The 22,946-nt window shown below is 33.3% G+C and overlaps 2 protein-coding genes across 3 annotated transcripts in view; one reads left to right on the top strand and one right to left on the bottom strand.

The window, feature by feature from the left end:
- The window catches only part of LOC134847732 (transducin beta-like protein 2), a 343,894-nt gene that overhangs the window by 187,204 nt on the left and 133,744 nt on the right, over nt 1-22,946 (top strand). The window lies entirely within an intron of this gene.
- The window catches only part of LOC134847919 (collagen alpha-1(XXIII) chain-like), a 51,215-nt gene continuing 39,554 nt past the window's right edge, over nt 11,286-22,946 (bottom strand). The window contains exons 7-14 of one of the 2 annotated variants that reach the window (XM_063865204.1): nt 18,790-18,831; nt 18,301-18,372; nt 17,254-17,295; nt 16,757-16,876; nt 16,161-16,187; nt 12,917-13,060; nt 12,414-12,491; nt 11,286-11,449 (exon numbers count right to left, since the gene is read on the bottom strand). In XM_063865204.1, coding sequence (XP_063721274.1) covers nt 11,408-11,449; nt 12,414-12,491; nt 12,917-13,060; nt 16,161-16,187; nt 16,757-16,876; nt 17,254-17,295; nt 18,301-18,372; nt 18,790-18,831 — 567 coding nt within the window. In that variant the 3' untranslated portion in view covers nt 11,286-11,407. The remainder of the gene's footprint in view (nt 11,450-12,413; nt 12,492-12,916; nt 13,061-16,160; nt 16,188-16,756; nt 16,877-17,253; nt 17,296-18,300; nt 18,373-18,789; nt 18,832-22,946) is intronic. The other variant, XM_063865205.1, reaches the window with a different exon arrangement.

Below are 22,946 nucleotides of genomic sequence, written 5' to 3'. Positions count from 1 at the left end.
CAAAAATTTAAAATCAAAACTAAGAAGCGAAATCTCTTATATCATATGGTATATCACTAACACTGAAAAATCTGAGAACGATCTTATTCATTTATCAAAACACCCAAACAACAAAAAAAGTCGAATTTCACGTTCATTTTTGACGATACACTCGAGAAAAAGACAAAAAGAGGTTAGAAATTTTTTTTAACAGTAAAAACTAAAATACCAAAGTTATAAGTAATAAACTGAATCAAATTTGGGATTCATTATCTTTGAACAGTAATCATTTTATAAATTGTTTATGATTATCCAAGTAAAACTTTATGTCTGCGAAAAGATTTAAAATATTTTGACCAGTTTTTGAAAAAAAACAACAGCATTTAGTTTTAAACTAAAAATTAAAACAGAATACACACAAAATATACGATATATTACCAACATCCAAAGGATCAATCACCATTTTGTCCAAACGTCCAAACAAAATAATCACGAATTAACCGTTCTGTGTGCAGCAAAACCCCAGAAAAAATTTCTAAATTTAAAGAACTTACCAACCTCATTGCACTATTGTTATATCCAACTTCAATTTATATTCTCAATATAGTTGAGACAAAAAAAGTATTTGCACCAAGCACTCGACCAGCAGGCGCAGGTGTTGATCAAGACGCATATGATAACAGACAATGAGCTTTATTCGGTTCGAAACTAAGAGGTCTAACTGCTCAATGGTATCAGGGATTGGCAGCAGGTTTACCTTAGAATATAATAGGAAACCAGTTTAAAAAGAAATCTCTGACGATAAGGTTAAGTAAAGAAGACGAATAAAAGCAGAAAACATCAAAAAAAAACAACCTGACGAATTTATCAAAAGTTACATTACAAACATAGATATAGCACCGCAGTAGATTGTCAATGATCTAATCTAATTTTGAAAGAAGATCAAAGAACAGCAAGAAAATGGAATTCTTTTTGCAAGGTTCAAGGCCGTCAGGCTCAGAACACAGTCTCATCAATTTCTAATCGAGAATCTACGCGCAACTTTTCAAACATTATATTATAATAAAGTTTTCAAAGATCTTAGTTTTGCAGTAAGCAGTGAATTGAGTTGAACAGCATCCGGTAGCTCGGGTAGAAAATTGGAAATAGAGGGAATGAAGAATCAACTCAAAGACTTAACAGTACTAATGAATGATCATGAAACAAGAGCAGCTTATAATCAACATGAACAAAGAAACGAATAAAACAACCCAATGTTTGCAAATGGTGTCCCATGTCAGGCCATACGACAAGCCATAGTTTTAATATTAAAGGTCAACATGAGCAAAATTATGCATCAACTCAAATATAAGAGAATGCAAACAGAGATTATCGTCAATGTAGCATAAAGCTGGAGGTCAGGAGTAGATAATATATTCAATGTTATAAATCCCCAGCAAGATTTCTGTCATATAACAAACTACGATGAAAGTTCTCAGTCGCGAGACAGATTGAACAGTAAAAAACCTTTTAAAGGAAATAATGATTATCTTTAACCTTACCGGATCCACGATTTAAGTGATGATGATATTCCAGCAACGTGTACCAATGATGAGTGCGAAATTGTTAATTTAAACTCAATCAGTCTCCGTCTGAACCAAAAAACTAAAAGTTTATTAACTTATATCAACATATCGTCGGAGGCAGAAACCGAAAATAACGGTCTGGAAACCGAATTTTACCTAGACACTAGAGCAACATCTTCACTAATCAGTTTGACAGTTAAGAACAATTGTGTAAAACAGCCTCTGCGCTTGATAAATCGAAATCAAACACCATTGCTGTTAACGGAGAAAAACTTAAGCTTATAGATTATATATCTTTTGACTCTACTTTCGGTACTAAACTGTTCATTTTAGTAAAAATTAAAAAATGGTTTGCAGCCAAGCTCAAATGCAATCTAAACCATTTTGGTTTGGATCTCAATTCTCAAAACATTAAATCGATAAATTTTTCAAGTTCTAAGTTAGAATTAAAAAAAAGCTAAATGTTAAAAGAACTTATTAGTAATACAAGACGCAAAAGCTATCCATAGCAAAGTTTTTATCAAAATGTAGTTTTCAATCAAAGCATAAATATTGCACCAAAATCAAATCGTCCCACGTTATTTCAATTTCTCCAGCAGGCATAGATTTTGAAAAAAGAACATCAAATTGATAAGTCCTTAACCAAAATGGCATGAATGCGTATAGTAATTATTGTGAGTTTGAAATTTCACCTCTATCGTACTCAAAGGTTCATGAAAACCAAGAGTAATAATAAACAAAAGCTCAATAGGCCAAACATGTGAAAATATAGAAACAAAGTGAAACCATTTTTCCTGCTCTAAACTTCTATCAATTTAATTCCATCATAAAAGCAATTATAACGCTTATGGTTTGTGCACTTTACCAAACATTTTGTATATTGAGCAGTAAATAAGTTATTCTTACTAAAGAAATATTATCAGTGTTCCTCAATTCTATAATGAATGTCGCTAATCAAACATTTTTTGCGTACTTAAGTTGCTGTTTACTATTCAAGCATTTGCGAAAAGCATAAAGCTCGCTAAAAAAAATTCAAATAGAAAGACAATTTTTTGTTTGCAAAAATGTCATTCATTTCACCTGATATACTACGGTGAGTGGCAGTTCTGTATAACCTTCGGAGGAATATGACAAAAATGCTTAGACACAGACTAAAACTTTTACCGAGATCAAAAACAGTCAAGTACGCCAACAATTATGGGCCAGCGTCAAAATCAAAAAAAAATTGAATGATTGGAACCCAATGGCTGTGTTTAAAAAAGTTCCGAATTCAAAATAATCGCAGAGTAAATTGCAAAAACAAAGGAGTAAAACAAGTTTCTGTATTTTATAATCATATCAAACTCAAGGCGAACATTCTTCGTAGGGTTCAGTCGAAACGTACCCCTACGTTAACATCACCCAAGATATTCCTCCATCTCGAGGACATACTAGACGGATTTCTACTGACATTAGCTCATGAATTTAACCATTAGTTATTATGATAATATTTAATGAAATTTCTTAAACAAGCGTTCTCTGTCTTAGTCCGCTTGTTGGATTCACACTTTTGGTCCAGTAATCCCTTAATTACATGCCGAAACTTCACTTTAAAATTTGGCTAGATCCTTATTCATCCAAATTGCTCAAAAATTTGTTAAATATCTTTGATGTCCTATATGCATTCTAAAAACACCCTAAATTGTATAGTAAAATGATTTCTTCATCACATAAATATCTAATTTTTCACGTTTGTTGCTATTTATTCTCATACTTCATCATTTGCTGACGTTTCTTCTCAATTTTCCTTACATTATTTTGTGTCCACTCACCTTAACGTAATTTAAACCTAAATCATTCATCAGTAAAGGTAGCATTCACTGAAACTAGGGGAAGAAATAACGGAAAGCAAAACGGAAGGAACATTTTTGAATGTTTTTATCTTAAATCAATATTTTTGTATGACACGTTTCAGATATACAACGAATGAACCTTAAAAAAACACACTTAATCGTCAATCACATAGCAGCAAACACCAAGTTTTGGTTTCAGCACCAAAATATTAGGTTTAAAACAAAAACTTAAACTAAAACATATTCACTCTATATTGATATTTAGGTTTCATATGATAGCTTAAGCACTAGAAAAATATTTTTTACCAGCCAAAGTTTTGGGTTTTAACCTAAGTTTCAGTTTTAGGGCCAAACGATTCAGCGAAAACAAGTACAATTTCCGGTCAAAATTTTAAATTTTAGTAAACGGATTGGGGTAAAACAGCACAAGTTGAAAAAGTAAAGTTTAAATTCAGTTATTATAAGTCAAAAACATGGTTTTAAATGGTAATTTGTAAAAATTTTCAGGCTTCATAACACAAAAATTTAGTTTTTTTGTCTCAAAATTGAGCTCCGAACGTCAAAGTTTGGCTTTTTAGAGAAAACTAACGGTATTGAAACCCAACAAACCAATTTAAGAACTTGGTTTTTGAGGCTAAATTGTACAATTCAGAATAGGTGTTGTTCGTTTCAGCACCAAAAACTTTGCTTTCTAAGTCAAAATTGTGTAAAATTTCGGTAAATACTAGTAATTTTGATTACACTAACTGAAATGTGTTAATTCGAGCCCTCAAACTTATGGTTTCCTTCCACTAAAACTGACGCTTCAGGCTAAAATTTTTTTTTCACAGACATAAGTTAGAAACACCAACGAAGTTTGTGAACTTCAAAACTCTAAAACCTAGTAATCATCTCAAAGTTTCAGTAAAGAAATCATAATTTAAGCCCCTAAAACTTAATTTTCCGCAAAAAACTTTTGTTAACTTGATGTAACAAACCAGTTTATAGGTCTATATTACACTAAACCAGTTATCAAAAACCAACGTTTTATCTTTATTCACTGAGTTTGAGAGAGTTTAATTTTTTTTCAGATTTCAAAACTAGATTTAAGGTATCAAAAGTTTAATTTTTTATCGAACTTTTTTTTCATGATAGGGGATAGAAAAATTTATTAAAGCTTTTGGAAACCTTTAAAGATCAAATAACTCAACTTCAGCGACCATAATTTCAGGTTTCAGTTTTTGGTTTCAGTCCAAAAAAAAGGTCCTAAGCCAGTAAAAACCTCAAAAAAAGTATATAATTAAATAGCTTATCAAAAATAACGTAGTTTTCACAAAATTAAAGTCTCATGTTTCAACTAAAGGTATAGGTCTACAAAAATGTTTAAAAATTCAAAAAAAAATCACCAAATTTTTTTTTTTTTGCGTTTCATTATTAGTAAAACTTCGATAAAGAATAACAAATCCTATGAAGCTTTCAACAGCCTATTAAACACTCAACAAATAATCAGTTTCGTTAATAAAAAGGATCGCCATCAAAAATTAATGTCAACACGTTTGAAAATTGACCTCGGGACGAAAAATTTAAAATCAAAACTAAGAAGCGAAGTCTCCAATATCATATGGTATATCACTAACACTGAAAAACCTGGGAACGATCTTATTCATTTATCAAAACACCCACACGACAAAAAAAGACAAATTTCAACTTCATTTTTGACGATACACTCGAGAAAATGACAAAAAAAGGTTAGAAATTTTTTTTACAAAAAAACTAAACTACCAAAGTTATAAGTAATAAATTGACTAAAATTTAGGATTCGTTATCTTTGAACAGTAATCATTTTATAAATTGTTTGTGATTATCCAAGTAAAATTTTATGTCTGTGAAAAGATTTAAAATACTATGACCAGTTTTTAAAAAATAAAAACAACAGCATTTAGTTTTAAAATAAAAATAAAAACAGAATCCACAGAAAATATACGACACATTACCAACATCCAAAGGATCAAGTCACCATTTTGTCCAAACATCCAAACAAAAATAATCACGAATCAACCGTTTTGTCTGCAGCAAAACGCCAGAAAAAATTTCTAATCTATAAGAGCTTAACCAACCTCATTGCACTATTGATATATCCAATTTTAAATTATATTCTTAATGTAGTTGAGAAAAAAAAGTGTTTTTACTAAGCACTCGACCAGCAGGCGCAGGTGTTGATCAAGACGCATATGGTAACAGACAATGATCTTTATTCGGTTCGAAACTAAGAGGTCTAGCTGCTCAATGGTATCAGGGATTGGCAGCAGGTTTACCTTGGAATATAATAAGAAACCAGTTTTAAAATAAAATCGCTGACGATAAGGTTAAGTAAAGAAGATGAATAGAAGCAGAAAACATGAAAAAAACAACCTGACGATTTTATCAAAAGTTACATTACATACATAGATATAGCACCGCAGTAGATTGTCACTGGTCTAATCTAATTTTGAATGATGATCAAAGGACAGCAAGAAAATGGAATTCTTTTTGCAAGGTTCAAGGGCGTCAGTCTCAGAACACAGTCTCATTAATTTCCAATCGAGAATCTACGCGCAACTTTTCAAACGTTATAATAAAATAATGCTTCCAAAGATCTTAGTTTTGCAGTGAGCAGTGAATTTACTTGAACAGCATCCGGTAGCTCGGGTAAAAAAACTGGAAATAGAGGGAATGATGGATCAACTCAAAGACTTAACAGGACTTATGAATGATCATGAAACAAGAGCAGCTTATAATCAACTTGAACAAAGGAACGAATAAAACAACCCAATGATTGCAAAAGGTGTCCCATGTCAGGCCATACGACAAGCCATATCTTTAATATTAAAGGTCAATATGAGCAAAATTATGCATCAACTCAAATATAAGAAAAGGCAAACAGAGATTATTGTCAATGTAGCATGTAGCTCGTGGTCAGGAGTAGATAATATATTCAATATTATAAATCTCCAGCAAGATTTCTGTCATATAACAAACTACGAGTAAAGTTCTCAGTCGCGAGACAGATCGAACAGTAAAAAACCTTTTAAAGGAAATAATGATTATCATTCACCTGACCGGATCCACAATTTAAGTGATGTTGATATTCCAGCAACGTGTACCGATGATGAGTGTGAATTTGTTAATTTAAACTCAATCAGTCTCCGTCTGAACCAAAAAATTAAAAGTTTATTAACTTAAATCAACATATCGTCGGAGGCAGAAACCGAAAATAACGGTCTGAAAGCCGAATTTTTACTTGACACTAGAGCAACATCTTCACTAATCAGTTTGACAGTTAAGAACAATTGTGTAAAACACAGCCTCTACAGCTTGATAAATCGAAATCAGACACCGTTGCTTTTAACGGAGAAAAAATTAAGCTTATAGATTATAAAACTTTTGACTCTACTTTCGGTACTAAACTGTTCATTTTAGTAAAAATTAAAAAATGGTTTTCAGCCAAGCTCAAATAAAATCTAAACAATTTTGGTTTGGATCTCAATTCTCAAAGCATTAAATCGATAAAATTTTCAAGTTCTAAGTTAGAATTAAAAAATACTAGGAGATAAAAGAACTGATTAGTAATACAAGACGCAAAAGCTATCCATAACAAAGTTTTCTTATCAAAATGTACTTTTCAATCAAAACATAAATATTGCACCAAAATCAAATCGTCCCACGTTATTTCAATTTCTTCAGCAGGCATAGATTTTGAAAAACGTCAGTTAAAATTGATAAGTCCTTAGCCAAAACGGCATGAATGCGTATAGTAATTATTGTGAGTTTGAAATGTCACCTCTATCGTACTCAAATATTCAAGAAAAACAAAAGTAATAATACACAAAAGCTCAATAGGCCAAACATGTGAAAATATAGAAACAAAGTGAAACCATTTTTCCTGCTCTATATTTTTATCAATGTAATTTCATCATAAAAGCAATTATAACGCTTATGGTTTGTGCAGTTTACCAAAATTTTTGTATATTGAGCAGTAAATAGGTTTTTCTTACTAAAAAAATGTTATCAGTGTTCCTTACTTCGCTACTTCAAACATTTTTTGCGTTTTTAAGTTGCTGTTTACTATTCAAGCATTTGTGAAAAGCATAAAGCTCGCTGAAAAAAAAATTCAAGTAAAAAGACAAATTTTTGTTTGCAAAAAAAATCATTCATTTCAACCGATATATTACGGTGAGTGGCAGTTCTGTACAACCTTCGGATGAATATGACAAAAATGCATAGACACAGACTAAAATCTTTGCCGAGATCAAAAACAGTCAAGTACGCCAACAATTATGGGCCAGCCTCAAAATCGAAGAAAATTGAATGATTGGAACCCAATGGCTGTGTTTAAAACAATTCCGAATTCAAAATAACTGCAGAAGAAATTTCAAAAACACAGGAGTAAAAAGTGTTCAGTATTTTATAATCATATCAAACTCAAGGCGATTTTATCACTGAAACCTTAGTATAAAACCTAGTTGAATTTTAATTATCCTACGTATTTTAACTTCAAAAAGGCAAAGATAATGGGTGTTTTTCGATAAAAAACAATTCAATTGTCTTCTACTTGACAAAAATTCTTCGTAGGGTTTGTCAACCTGGATTCGGCAACATGCAAAAATTATTGCAACCTGGTTTCGGTGATGATGAATACTATCAAAACCAAGACAGAGAGTAACAATTGAAACAAATCGTCTATGGCATCAACGACTAGAAGGTTGAAGGAAGAGCTCTAAGAGTTGAAAAGGAAACGAATGTTTCAAATCTTTTAACTTCAACTTTTATTGAATTGATTTCAACTTCAAATATAATGGCTCAATGAAACATTTAATCTAAACCTACTTCACGATTTCTTAACATAATTTGATACTAATGTAATTTTAAGTATCGACCAACTGTCTATCTAAAAACAAGATGAATTTAGCTTTACTGAAGATTAGAAGAAAATAATTTCCGTTTTAGTTATGTCAACCCATTAAACACTAGTCCGACTTTTTTCATTTCTCCAAAACTAGATTCCTCTCAAAATATTCAATATTTTTTCCTAGGCTATTTTGTGGGATAGAAAAAATTGTGTCGCCAATAAACTCGCCGGTTAAAAATGTTCTGCCTTGAAAAATAGACATCAAAGCGATAAGCACTTGGTCCTTATTGAGGTTATCAAAGACACAAAGAAATAGAACACCTGCAAATCAAAGAAAGAAATAAAGAAGGCTTTGTAATATGTAAGAACTAAAAAATGAGACTACCGAAATCTTTCCAAAGACCGGAAGATGAAATTGATATCCAATGAAACGAAACATTTACGAATAAAAAGAGACAAAGTTATTTTAAAGCAGTCTTGCTTTAAACTTGGATCTGTCCGAAATCTTCATAAATTTAACCCACTCTCATTTCTACTCGCTCAGTCGGTTTAACTTATTCCGGAATAACCTTATTTCATTTTGTTTTATCAATTTATTAAGATAAGATCTTAGAATTTTGAAGGTTCCAGAAAAACAAAATTAGCAACACTGATCTAGAAGAATTGATGACCCAATACTTTGAGAGAAAATAGGCGGAAAAATCAAACAGCAACCTAGACGCTGACTACAGGCAAATCAACAAATTTGACGATCTTAGGTGAGACTTATAAACTAGGCTAGATTTTTAAGCAATCGACCAGCAAAGTACGCTTAACAAAATACTGGGATCGAAAACTGACTTTTTGCATTTTATATGGCGTGGGGCGGACGATTTACACAAAAAAAAGTTTAAGTTAAACGAAAAAAGTGTTTTTTTTATTACATGTAGTTTTTCCATGTTATAACTGATGCGTAGGCTTTAAAAAAGAGTCGGAGCATTCAGTAATAATATCCCAAAACGTAGAACAATCCTTCTTCCTTTATGAGTTTTTGAGGATGCCTATACTATTGTCCTTTTTAGTCTGCGAGACAAAACTTCCAGTCAACCATTACCTTAACCATAGACGCATTCGGCATCGCCAAGTAAGGAGCTCTCATTGCAACTGCCTTACTGCGTTTAAATCCTGTACAATTCGTAATGCATGAGGTGAAACACATCAGGTTGAATTCATCAGGATTCAGGTAGAATCCATCAGGTTAAATGCATCAGGGCGAAGTTTTTTTCCCGGCTTTCGTAACGAAAAAACCGCAATATTTGTGCTGCAGATTGTTTATTTTTCTTCAGACAACTTTTGACTTTTCAGCTAGCCATTTTCGACGGAATTTTTTTATATCATTCGAAAAATTCAGCCTAAATTTGAAAAGATATCTTACCTGTGAATTTTTTTCTTAAGTTATGGTGGTTTAAAAATAGAGATTTAATCCTTCTTAGAAACCGTTACAAATTGGTTGAAGGAAGCTTATTTATTTGCCATATTTGACTTGTTATTAGGATCGAAAATTATCACTTTGCACTTATATGGAGAGCGGGGTGATGACTTTTAAAAAAAACCTCATTTTTTTTAAATATTTTTTTTCTCATTTTTTTTATTACATGGAGTTTTTCATGTTGTAACTGCTCCATTGAACTTAAAAGACAGTGGGAACTCTTAGGGATTCACCCTGATATGAGCAGTCTTGCATACATTAAGAAACGAATATCGAACTGCAATTTTTAAACACTTCAATCTGCATTGTTGTTTTCGAAATATCAAATTTAATTTGAATGTTTTCTGGAATTTTTTTTTTGAAAGTTATCTCTCTCGTGAAAGTCATTGTCCTGTTTACAAAAGAATGATTTCATTCACATTCACCTAATGAAAAAATTTGTGCAAAATTATACAGGCATTCTTAGACGATTTTTTAAAAAAAAAATTTGGTTTAAATGGTTTCTCTGAGTCTTTACAAAAACCGTTTTTCCAATAAAACTGGGTTTCTAAAGTCAGGTACGATTTGTTGATGCAAAACCTTTTGAGAATTTCAGTTTTTCTTAAATTTTGCGAAGCTTCCCTTCATGATAAAAAATTAACCTTGTTTGGTTGCCAAAATTTAAGAAACATAATTTTGAGGAGAAGGAGCAGGGGTGTTGGAAGAAATGTTCAACCTGTATTTGTAGCTCGAACTGCTTCACCTTTGCCGAAAACCTACACCAAAAAATTGCCACTTTTATCAAAAAAAATAGCTATTAGAAACGTTTAAGCGTTGATCAGCCGGTAAGGACTGTCGCAAAATTGTATCAAAGGGACATCCTTAGAAAAGTTTTAGCGCCCATAAATGAGAAGGGGCCAGCGCCACTCTTGATGCAATACTGCTCCTCTTGTCTCGTTGACAGAGCCATTATATAAAACGGCGATGATCTAAATTTGACGCGAGCCTTTTTGTCCACTTGGCTTAGTTTAATGGTTGATGTTTAAAGTCATAATTGTGCGTAGTTTTTTCTAAATAGTTGTTTTTTTTTAAAAAGATTTTTCTCAATAAGAAGCTGAATGAAACGTATTTTAGTAGTGTCTAAAAACGTCCAACAATTGTCTAAAAACGCCTCTTTTTGGCCTGGCTTTTCAAAAACTGCCTGCGGCGCAGAAAACTTGGTCAAAATGTGGTCTTTCCAGTAATCAGAGAGAGCTCAAAAAATCACATTTGAAAATCTGCCCACCACCCCCCCCCCCCCCCCCCCCTCGAGAGAATCCTAGATCCGCCTCTTTTTCAAAACTTCACCCGCGGCGAAGAAAATTTTGTTAACATAGAGTCTTGGGTTTTTATAGTAATTTGGGTGAGCTCAATAAATCGATTTGGTCATCCTTAAAAAAATATCTCATACACTTGATGCTCGATGCTCTCAAGATTTGATTGCTTGAAAAAATTATGATGCAATTACAAAATTTAAAACTTAGTTTTTTTGTCAATGCTTCCCTGCAATAACGACGAGAAAAAAAAGAGTTGTAACTTTAAACTAATTCCAATTTTAAAAGTTCTACAAATCAGTTCTGGCCATACAGTCTGGTGTAGAACATTGAGCTCGTATCAAGTTATTTTTTTCTAATGCACTGAATAATATAACACAAGTTTATTCATTCGTGATGTCTGGTCATTTGGCTGAGCAGATGGCAAGAGGTAGACCGTCCGGACCCTATAATATTCAACATGACACTGATTACCTCAATTGTACATAAAATTACTAATTTAACACACCAAATGAAACTTAAGTTGATTTCACCCATTTTTTTAAAATTTGGAATGCATGGTTGTTATCTACTTGTAAAATCAGTGTTTCACGCGCAGTCTTAGTTTTTATTAGTGTTGGGGCGGTAAATAAGCTTTTTACATAATTGTTTATAAACGTTTGTTTGTCTTTTTTTCTGACTAAGTTGACTCCGATTGCATGTTTCACCTCTAGCCACCAGCGGGTTTAAGGGGGGGGGGGGAGGAGGTTGACGGTTGCTTTTCCCTTAGGGATTCGACCACCTGCCGAACCAAAGGGTCCCCCCTTTGTACTAATCAGAGAAATTCATTTTTGGCTGACGGACTCTAAAAGATTTCTAAAAGAGGCCTTCGGCGCCATTATTTACTAGCTTTATGGGTAAGAGCAAGCCGAAAAAACGCAGTTTTTTGGTAAAACTTTTCCAATAAATGCCTATAAATGCCTTTTTTGGCCTGTTTTTTTTTCAAATTTTAGTGTGTTTTAGGAGAGCTCGGAAAATCAATTTAGTCAATATCTTTTTGAAATCCGCCCCCTCCCCTCGTGAAAATGCTAGATCCGACCCTGCCTCTAACGATTCAATTTTGGATCGAGATACAATTGAGGAAGTTTAACATTCTCAATATTCCAGTTTGTCTTGCAGCAAGATCCTTACCGCAAAAAAACTTTGGCATTTGATGAATGCATTTGGAGAATCTAATTGAATGAATTTACTGTTTTAAATGAAAATCAAGTTACAAGTCTGTCGCTTTCGTTGTAACTTTCACAAGAATTTCTTAAGAAAAAATGCGTGATTTTGGTATGAAAACAAGAAAACCTGGAAGAGTGCGCCAAGATCTAAATGTTCGGACACTATTGGTGCCTTCATCAAATAAAAATAATAATTCGATCTCACGTAGGGGCATGGCGCGTCCACTCCCGGAGCTCCAGGGTTGCCCTTCTGTCCCCGAGGACCAGGAAGACCAATCGGACCCTAGATTCAAAAAGACATTTTAGAATTTTCGTGACGCATCTGATATGTTTCTAATCAGTTTCGTCTTGTCTTCCATGAGCTACTGAAAATTATTCTTTCTTCACGATAACTCAGAGGCTAACCTTGCCATAAAGTGATTGAGTCAAACCAAGAAAAGCTAAAAAAAAAAACTCAAGAGAGTCAATTTTTGTTCCAAGTCAAGAAACCGACAAACAAAAAAATTGAATAACCCTGAAATAATTACAAAAATCATCAAATTAACCTCAACAAATGAAAAATGGTAATAATTTTTAGAAAAATAAATTAATAATTAGCAATTTCAATTTATCAAACTTGAAAGGAGGTCAAAGTAAGGCCATGAGCATGCCCAGAACGCAGTTAATTGAAGTATTCGGTTGCGTAAACTTATAAGGGCTGTTACCTACCCTTATGCCCATCTGTCCAGGTATTCCCCTGTCTCCGTCCCGTCCAGCCACCCCCGTGTGGCCCCGGATGCCCCTGTCGCCCTTCTGACCTCTGTCTCCCTTCTCACCCACACCCCCAGGATAGCCTGGAGTACCTGTCTCGCCCTGAAAGGAATTATATAAATGGTTTCTTCAGTCCAATTCTTCAGTACTTTACGATAACTTTGTCAAGATCATGACTAGTCTTTGATTATCTGTCCAACATGGCTTTCTTGTCGAGATCTTATTCTAATTTCAAGTGGGGGCGCAAAATATGTATCCACCGTATTGTAAATATGTGTACGGCTTCGTAAACTAGTTATATAGGTCGACCAAAAAGGATCGATACAAGTCAATCACGGTCGTAACACGAGGCAACCAGAGTCGATGCATGCGTTTATCAGGGTCGATACATGAGTCAAACAGCTCAAAACTACTGCCAAAAAAAATCTCAAAACTTGAGATAGATGTGTTGTCACTGTTTAGTTCATCTGAACACCATTTAAACACCAAACAGAAGTTTCATAATAATATTTTTGAAACAGTTGAAAGGTTCACAGTTGATGAAAAATAGCTTTATCATTTGATTCATATATCTAAAACATTGCACTCACGTTTTGATCGAAAAAACTTTTTTTTATGAGAAAAAAGAAAAAAGAAAAACACACTCAACAGACAGTTGGGAAAGAAACATTGACTTACTCTCCAAAAAAAATCAAGTTTTAAGTTTCAAAGTAAAAATTTTATGGTTCTTTGAGTATTGTGAAAAGTTTATGATTGGAATTTTTTTGATGAAGTTGCCTCAATTTGAAAAATATGGATAAGTACATGGGCAAATCTAGAATTTTCTCAAGAGGGGAGGATTTTCAAACTTTTTTTGAGTCAAACAAATAGATTTTCGGAGACTCCATGAACACTATAAAAACCCTATTTTGGCCAAACTTGCTGCGCCGCAAGCAATTTTTTTTAAATAAGTCAAAAATTAGGTCCGTTTTTAGGAAATATTCGAAAAATTTGCACGCTCCGCTTCAATATTTTTATATATTGCCCTAGGGATGATCGGCCTTAAATGGATGTCATGAAAAAGTATAAAAGGGGGGACACTATGGTTGGTGGGGCCTAAATCTCCCAGGATATAAACCCTCAGGACAAAATTCCCCCGGACAAAATCCCCCATTGGATAAAAACCCGAAGTCAAAATCCCCCATTTTTAAATTAAATATCCTAGAACCCAAATTAAATACAATATATGATTTTAAAGTTCCGACTTTCGTAACGAAACTAACGGAATATTTGTGCTCGGGGTTGTTTTTTTTTCAGACAAATTACGACTTTTCTGTCAGCCATTTTTGATGATTTTTTTCCTATCATTCGAAATGTATTGTTGTCTTGAGCTTGAATTTAAAAAGATATTTCACCTATGATCATTTTTGCTTAAGTTATGGGGTATAATCGGTTGCCATTTTGGCCGATTTCGGACAATTAACGCGCGATATATTTCGCGCTAGTAATACGTTAGCGGAGATTCAATCCGTCCTAGGGATTGTTCCAAAATAGTTGATGGAAGCTTATTTGCCATAATTGACTTGTTACTAGAAGCGAAATTGATAACTTTATATTGTATATGGCGTGTGGGGCGATGACTTTTACAAAAATATCAAACTATTTTTTAGAAAAATTTCGTTTTATTTTATTACATTTAAACTTTTCAAGTTATTACTGCTGCATAGACAGTAAAAGGCAGTTGCATCATTCGGGGGCTCGCCTTAATACGAGCAGTCTTGTTTCTATTGATTCCATTTTGAATTGATTTCCATTTAAACATGCATCGCTATTTCGACTTGACTTTTCGACTTTTTAAGGATTCAATTTCCTATAAGAATGAGTTTTGGTTACAAAACTAAAAGGCCACGTGGAAAAGTCAGTAAGATAAATGAATAAAAAATATCGGTGATCCCTCTAGGGTGAGTTCGAATCTCAAAATGAATTTTTGTGCAACCGATTAAAAAAAGTCTGTTCAATTGAACACCCAAGGGTAAAAAAAAAGTGGGGGTGAGGGATGATGTGAAAGATAGTGCCCGGTTCTTGAGATACCATCATTCTTGTGGCAATTTTTCAGACCTTCAGGACCACGGAATTTTGATTTTTTGGGGTGCGCAAAAACTTTGAATTTTTTGGACGTTATTTATTCAATTTTTCCATGTATATATGCCCTTCTGCCTGATAAAATTAGCGTGCGAGAGTGTTGGTGAGGGGTTCGAATCCCTGGGATAAAAATGCAAAGTGTTGATTCCGCTGCAAAATCTAAAAATTAAAACCCTCTTCCAAAATTAGAAGTCGTTCATTTATTTTGCGCTTTTTTCACGTTCGTATTAGGAGAGCGCAATTTAAAGTTCTAGCGGACGAAATTCAATTGAAATCAGAAATTGCATTTATACCTAAGTGCATTCATAAATGTATTATTATGTATGAACTCACATCTGTAGCTATTTGAGAATGGACATGTATGAAGGCACAACTATAAGTATTCTGAATAAAACTGCTACAAAATGACCATGACTCTTAATAATTTTTAAAAAGTATTAAATCCATTTAATAGGCAAACTAAAAAAAACAATTTGAAATCATTTTACATCAGCCATTGAATATGAAATGCGTAGAAATTCTAAATGAAAGATCGACGAGATTCAGGAAAATCAACCAAAGTCGAGCAGCGTCGACAGCGACTCAAAAACCAACAACTGATTTTATTTGACCCACAATGTAAAGGAAGAGTAACGGTAGTACATTCATAAAAAAAAGAAGAGTGTCAATGAAGTGGCTAACTCTCCGCCTCTCAGCCGACACGTCAGTGGTTCGAGCCCAACAAGATCTTTGCTCGTCGCTTGAGGCTTATACAACTTTACTCAGCTCATGAAAATGAAAAAAAAAAATGAATGAACTCTGTAATTAAGAGGCAGAATGGCTGTTCTCCGTAAAGAACTGAACAGCTCAGAGCGCTATTTTGTTTCTCATGTATCAACCATTTAAATAAAAATAAGTACTAATCAAAAACAAAATGAGTAATAAAAACAAAAAATGTAATCACGGAAATTTTAATATACAATGGTACTGTACTTTCAAACCCTCCGAGATAATTTTAGGCAAGTAAAATTGCATTATGAAATTGCGTTATGAGAACAGTTTTCATATTTGATTTTTCTAGAACTGACAAGCTGTATCTCACCTTTTTGCCTGGAGGTCCCATGATTCCCTGAAAACACAGTTTATATTGTTAAAACACTGGAAAGCAGCAGCGTGCCGGGGGGGGGGGGGGGGGGGTGTTGCACTTTTGGCAAGCGTTGTTGCACTTTTGGCAAGAATAATAGTTGCTTTTGAAAAACTTGCTAGCGGCACAGAAATTTTTTGACAACAAATAGGGTCCTCAAAGTATTTTCGGAGAGCTCGGATAATTCTAATTGGTCGACCTAAAAAAAAGGCCCGCAAAATTTTTTAAAATTTTACGAAAAACTGCACCCCCTCCCGTAACTGCCACTGCTCGAAAGGTTGAATCAATTTTTATTAGGCTAATAATAACTCTTCAATCAAGAGTCGGATTTTTGTATTCTAAATTTCCTTCCCGGAATTTTTCGTTCTGCTAATCCAATATGAGTAAACTTCTTTATATCTACTCAACCCAAGAGTTAGCCAAACTATGATTTTCAAGAAATGGTTTCTCATTTTTGATGCAAAAAGATGCAAGCAATTTTTCTATTGCTGATTTGAAATTGCATAATTTTATTATTATTTCTATTGTAATCCAAAGTTAATCCGACAACTCACCGAATTTCCTTTGATTCCAGTGAATCCTGGTATTCCCCTTTCACCCTTTTGCCCAGAGGGACCCGGAAGTCCAGGGGGTCCCGGTGGACCGGGCTCTCCCCTCTGGCCTTTGAAGTTGGACTAAACGCGTTTATTAACAATTAACTTCACTTGCTTGATAATGAAACAAAAGGTCCAAGAAGTGTAAAACGGTTTTGACATTAGATAACTATCTTAATTACATTACCTTTGGAGCGAGCGGTTTCGCTCAAAGAAACAAGCAATAAATTTCAGTGCGGCCCTATTGCATACTTCTTACTTATTTATGATCCCAGAATTTTTGATCCCAGATTTATTATCCCATGGCTTCACAAAAATTTAATTGTTTCTTTGTAAATTAACTTTTAATAGTTTTCTAAATAATAAATTTTGTGAAAGGCAATCGGACTCACATTTTCCGAAAAATTTTGGTTCACAAATGCAAGCCAATTGTCTAGAATTGATTTTATAATATTTACCTCAAAAAACTGGAAGTTTGGTGCGTCTCCAACGTGGTAATTCTGAAGCAAAGAGGACATTAAATTCAATTTTTTTTTGCTTTTTCTAAAATTGGGCCGTCTCCAATTCTTTATTGGGTTATAGTTAGTAGTAAATTTTTCTTGTCTATGTCCAACATAGCTCGTTGTTCGTTGCAAAAACTGAACCCGTTTTCACATTTTGTACTTGGCTATGGTTTCCAAGGTAATACTTTTGTGGTTTTGCCGTGTCATAATGGTTAAGCAAGATCTAAGCTATCCTTCTGATCTTTTCTGTCTTTGACCCCGACCGTTACCAGATAATGTTATGGAAGGGGACACCTCAAGCAGTCGGCTCAGACACCACGTTTGCCTTTAATATACAGTAAATTTAAAAATATATATTGAGCAGAGACACAACATTTTTGTAAAAATGATCCATTTAGTCATTCATAAATATTCATAAATAAAACTCGACACAAATTTCGACATAAAGTTCGACACAAATATTCATAAATAAAATTCGACACAAATATTCATAAATAAAATTCGACACAAATTCGAAAATGGTCAATTTGGTCATTCATAAATATTCATAAATAAAATTTGGTCATTCATAAATATTCATAAATAAAACTCGACACAAATTTCGACATAAAAATCGACACAAATATTCATAAATAAAATTCGACACAAATATTCATAAATAAAATTCGACACAAATTCGAAAATGGTCAATTTGGTCATTCATAGATATATTCATAAACAAAATTCGACACAAATAAAATTCGACACAAATAAAATTCGACATTCTAAGATTATGAAAATAAAAAAAAACAAACAAATCATCAGAATTGTTTCCAAAAACAAAAATTCGAACATTCAAAACTTCATCCAAAAGGCTGCAAAAAGCAATGTTAGCTGAAACATGAGATTGTCTCAAAAACTTTATTAATTTCTTCCCTAATTCGCAAAAAAAAATTACATCATTCTTTCTATGGGTTTTTGGCTAAGTGAAGAGGGTCGATGATCAGTCCATCAAATGATTACCTGTCCCGATTCTTCCGAATCATCGTCAGAGTCTTTGGACGTTATAGACACTCCTCGTTTGTTCCTCGCATACTAAAACAGAAATTATTTCAGGATTTTTTCAGACTTAATTCTCGCCTCAATTAATAAGCAATGCATATCTTCAAACGCACCAAAGCTCTTGAAGTTTGGAAGACAATTAGCCAGAAATAACAACATTAAAGGGATAGAAACGAAAGCGTTTTATGGCAATAAAACAGACATTTAGATTTGATCAGAAACGTCTGCAAAAACAGCTGAACCCAAATTAATGGCATTCAAAACACCACATATAATGACGCAATTTAGGGCTCCAAGCAGAATTCTCATGCTAGCTAATATGATTTTATCGCAATCCAGATAGGGAGCAGGCAAAATTAAATGTAGTTTTACACCTGATGATTATACTTATGAAGTGTTAGACTGTAATTGATCCATGATGATTTTGGGTTCTGCCAGTCATAAACTTACCGGTATTTTGGAATCTAACACTACAATTTCTCCTGCGCTGCCCTAAAAATCACAGTTGAACAAATAACAATATCGATTTCTTATGAGACTGGTTTTCATATCAGCTGGGGTTTCAGTTTTACGATTTCAATCAGGAATAAATAAGTCGGCGTGCAAGTAAAATCGACAGTTTAGCTTTCGAATTAGCAACTGTCAAACCTTATTTCCCTCAAAGTATCGCAAAAAGAATTGGAACAGTTTTCAGCTTTCAAATTATTAAGCAGAGTTGTGACTGCTTCGCTTAAAATGGCTGTCATAACTTTCTAATCATTGATAAAACCCGTTTGAGGTGGTTGTCAATCCTCTAGATCTGAAGGAAAATATTTTTACTATCAGCAGGGCTGTTTGTATTGACTCTTCTGCCTACGCACCTACTTTTATTTAGTAGTTTTTGCAGAAAATTTACAAGCCAATTAAGTTTTTTGAATTTATCTTTTCGATGCTTTGTTGAACACCCCCGGCGCGCTGAACAAATACAAAACAAGACTGCTCGTATCAGGGCGAAGCCCTGAATGTTCCGACTGCGTTTTAAGGTCTATGGAGCAGTTATAACATGGAAAATTTAAATGTAATAAAAAAAAATTTAAAAGATTTTAAAAAAAGTTTGAGATTTTTTGTGAAAACATTCCCTCACACGTCATATTAAATACAAAGTGATAGACTTTGCTCCTATAAATAAATCATTTATGGCATATAAACTTCCTTGAACCAATTTGGAACAATTTCTGAGACGAATTAAATCTCGCTTACGCGTTAATAGCGCGAACTATATCGCGCTTTAATGTCCCAAATTGGCCAAAATGGCAATCTTTAAACCCCCATTACTTTACAAAAAAAAAATCACAGGTCGAATATTTTTTCAAATTTAAGCTCAGGACAATAATAGCTTTCGAATGATTAAAAAACCTTAGTAAATGGCGAGTTAAAAAGTATAAATTTGTCTGAAGAAAATAAAACCCACCCGAGCACAAATATTCCGTTACTTTAGTTACGAAAGTCGGAACAATTATATATGTGAAACAAGACTGCTCGTATATCAGAGCAAAGCCCCGAATGTTGCGCTGTCCCTTAATTCATATCGAATAGTTTTTGGAAGAAAAATATTGGAAATCCGTAATTTTTGGACAAAATCAAAGTGTAAACTTTTGAGTCGTACAAAATTAATTAGATAGCCTCAATTCAATATAAAACAATTTTGCTGTGCGCGATAAGTCGCCACGCATAAATACTTTGCGTTTACGCTCTCAGCAGAATGAATAAATTCTTCAAACCCCCAGAACTTTACAAAAAAACTATCCGAGGTAAAATATCTTTTATATTTGAAACAGGGAATCAATGTCTCCAATGGGATATAAAAGTTTCCGAAAACTATTATTTCGATCGAGGAATATTGACTGGATAAAAAAACACACCGAGGATATATATTCCGTTTTCTTCGAAAGTCGGAACAATAATTATTTGTTAGTTCAGGTGAAGCAAATAAACAAAACATTCTTTCTTGAGCGGCGAAACGAAACAAAGTTTGCCGGAAATTAGATAGCTGCCACAAACACTTCTTTTTAAAGAGGCCGAAAAGTACAGGTTCTGTTTATCGTATATAATAAAGAACGAAGTTTTCATGTCAAATATTCTATAATTGGTCAGTACTAAGGCAATGGAGAAAGTACAAGTCGCCGGGCTCGTTAAGGAAAAGTTTCATATAAAGGAATAAGTTCTTAAGTTGATTTGAATGTTATCTCTACGACTTTTGTAAATTTATAACTTAATTTCCTCGTTCATGCCATTGTCACGCACAATGATAACATGAATGGTTTTTCATAAAAAAACGATGAGTTGCAAAAAAGACACCACTTGCCAAAAAAAAGATTTTTTTTCTATTCGTTTCTGATATCATTTACATTTCCTGTTTTTTTTTCTAGAAACCAGCCTAGAATGCAAAATCATAAAGGACATTTTTTCCGGAAAAAGAAAAGTTTTGAAGTATTTTTTTTCGGAATTCAAACATTTACTTAGAATGATCAAAAAAAACTTTCCACTTGAGTTGTCTGTTTGTACACCAAGCCAATTTTCTTTTTGTTTAAAAATAAAATTTTCCGAATGTAATACTGAAATATTCGAACCGCACAAATTTGATAATTTTTCATGAAAATAAAATCATTTTTTTTAAATGAGGAAAAACTGCGAAGAAATGTTGAATGTATTTGAAGTTTCCGAGTAACAAATTTTCGTTGTGGTGATTTTACTTCTGTAACTATTTGGAGCTATTTCAAATCATTTTGACTGATTGATTTTGGAAAAAATATATGGCTAGAAGAATTGGATAAAACTGAAAAGACTGCTCTGCTACTGGTTTAAAAAACAAAAAATAGCTAACAATTATTGCTTTAAAAACTCTCTTTTGATTTTTTTCTAGGAACTGCAAAAAATAAACGATGGGCTCTCCAAAACACTTAAAATTGAATAGTTGAGAAAACAAACTAAGAACGAAAATTGCAAATTACTTTTTATGTAGTTATGTCTGATAAACCAAAGAAACATTCAGAAGAGTTTTGGGCCATACAGATCAAATATTTTGAATCCGATTTTTAACAGAAAGGGAATCAGGATTATCGAGAGGCGACAATTCGTGACAGGTCATAATTACTAACAGGCGACAATCCGTAACAAGCGACAATTCGTAACTGTAGGTTAAGCGGGTAATTCACGCGCAGTATTCCTATCGTGCTGGACGTAAGCGGGGCAAGCATATTCAATATACCAAGCAAAGCGGGGCAAGCATATTGGAACCTGATCTAAACTACATTTTATGATTGGATAAATTAGATATTTTACCAATGTAAAGTATTTAATATTAACCAATCATGATCCATCTAACTAACAACCCACTTATTTGTAAGTGCTGAAGTTACTTGTAATTTCAGCACCAGAGAGATTTGAATTTAACTTAGAAATTAGTTGGACTCTCCCGAGCACTTCAGCAGCCGCAATAAACCAGTATACCCTAGATCTATTGAGCCTAGCAGAGACTAGTTAAACAACCTGAGACTAGATAGTATAAGAGTAAGATTAGGATCGGTATTAGACTAAGAAGTTGCACGAATCTATCCGGCCGAAAATAAGATAGCGTGACGAGCAGACGGTGTACCCTATCCGAAATTACTCTATGAGTTATACACTCCAGTCATAACTCATCTGGTGCGACCATAAGTCTCGAACAAGACCTTAATAGCTTAGAATTAACCAAAATAGATTAGAAATTAGACAAAAACATTTACAAAATGTTATACGACAATAATTTAATCGAAATGTCTCTACGACTCAATAGATCAGAGCCAATATTCCGAACCATAACAGAACTACCCGGAATTGGAAGAAGACCTCGAACCAGAGACGACATACGACAAAGTAGAAACTTGCCATATAGCTATATGATAGTTAGGCAAAAACCAGAACAAACTTTTATATTTAGAATACTACTAGCAATGAATTTAGATTTTCATTTGCAAACATAAAACCTTGAAGTTAATCTTCAAAATCATTTCAGGCGCTAAACAAAATTATTAATATACAATAACGATTGATAAAAAGATCTAAGATCGTTTTCCTAAAACTCTGCAGTAATATACAAAACATGTTTGAAAAATATTTATTGAAAAATAAAAAATAAAAATTAGTAGCATGACAATAAATGGTTAGTAATTATAAATCATCCTGTTGTTCCAGCTCCATCACCTAAAACATAACAGCAATCATAAACCCACTAATATCATAAAAATACTAAATCTTTTCTTTACACAAATTTAAAACATTTTAAACTTCAATTCACTTAATTTTAAAACCAGATCATCAAGGCTTATCCTTGGATCTTAAATCATTTTCTACTTAATTAAATTTCAAATTTGATCATCAAGGCTTATCCTTGGATCAAACAGAACAACTTTGTTCTCCCCCACCCACTTAATTAGTGTCTAACGACCTCAAACGTCGATTCACTACCCAACCCTTTCTAAAGACCTAAGACTAATAGAAATTTTTAAACAAAACTAATCATTCAAATTAGGATAAACAGTGAAGAACTTCGGTTATTCATCCTTCACTTGACCCCCCCTCTTACCAGA

This window comes from Symsagittifera roscoffensis, chromosome 6, assembly GCF_963678635.1.
Source record: "Symsagittifera roscoffensis chromosome 6, txSymRosc1.1, whole genome shotgun sequence".
NCBI lineage: Eukaryota > Metazoa > Xenacoelomorpha > Acoela > Convolutidae > Symsagittifera > Symsagittifera roscoffensis.
Note: the sequence above shows the minus strand (reverse complement) of the source record. Positions and strands in the feature narration are given on the sequence as shown.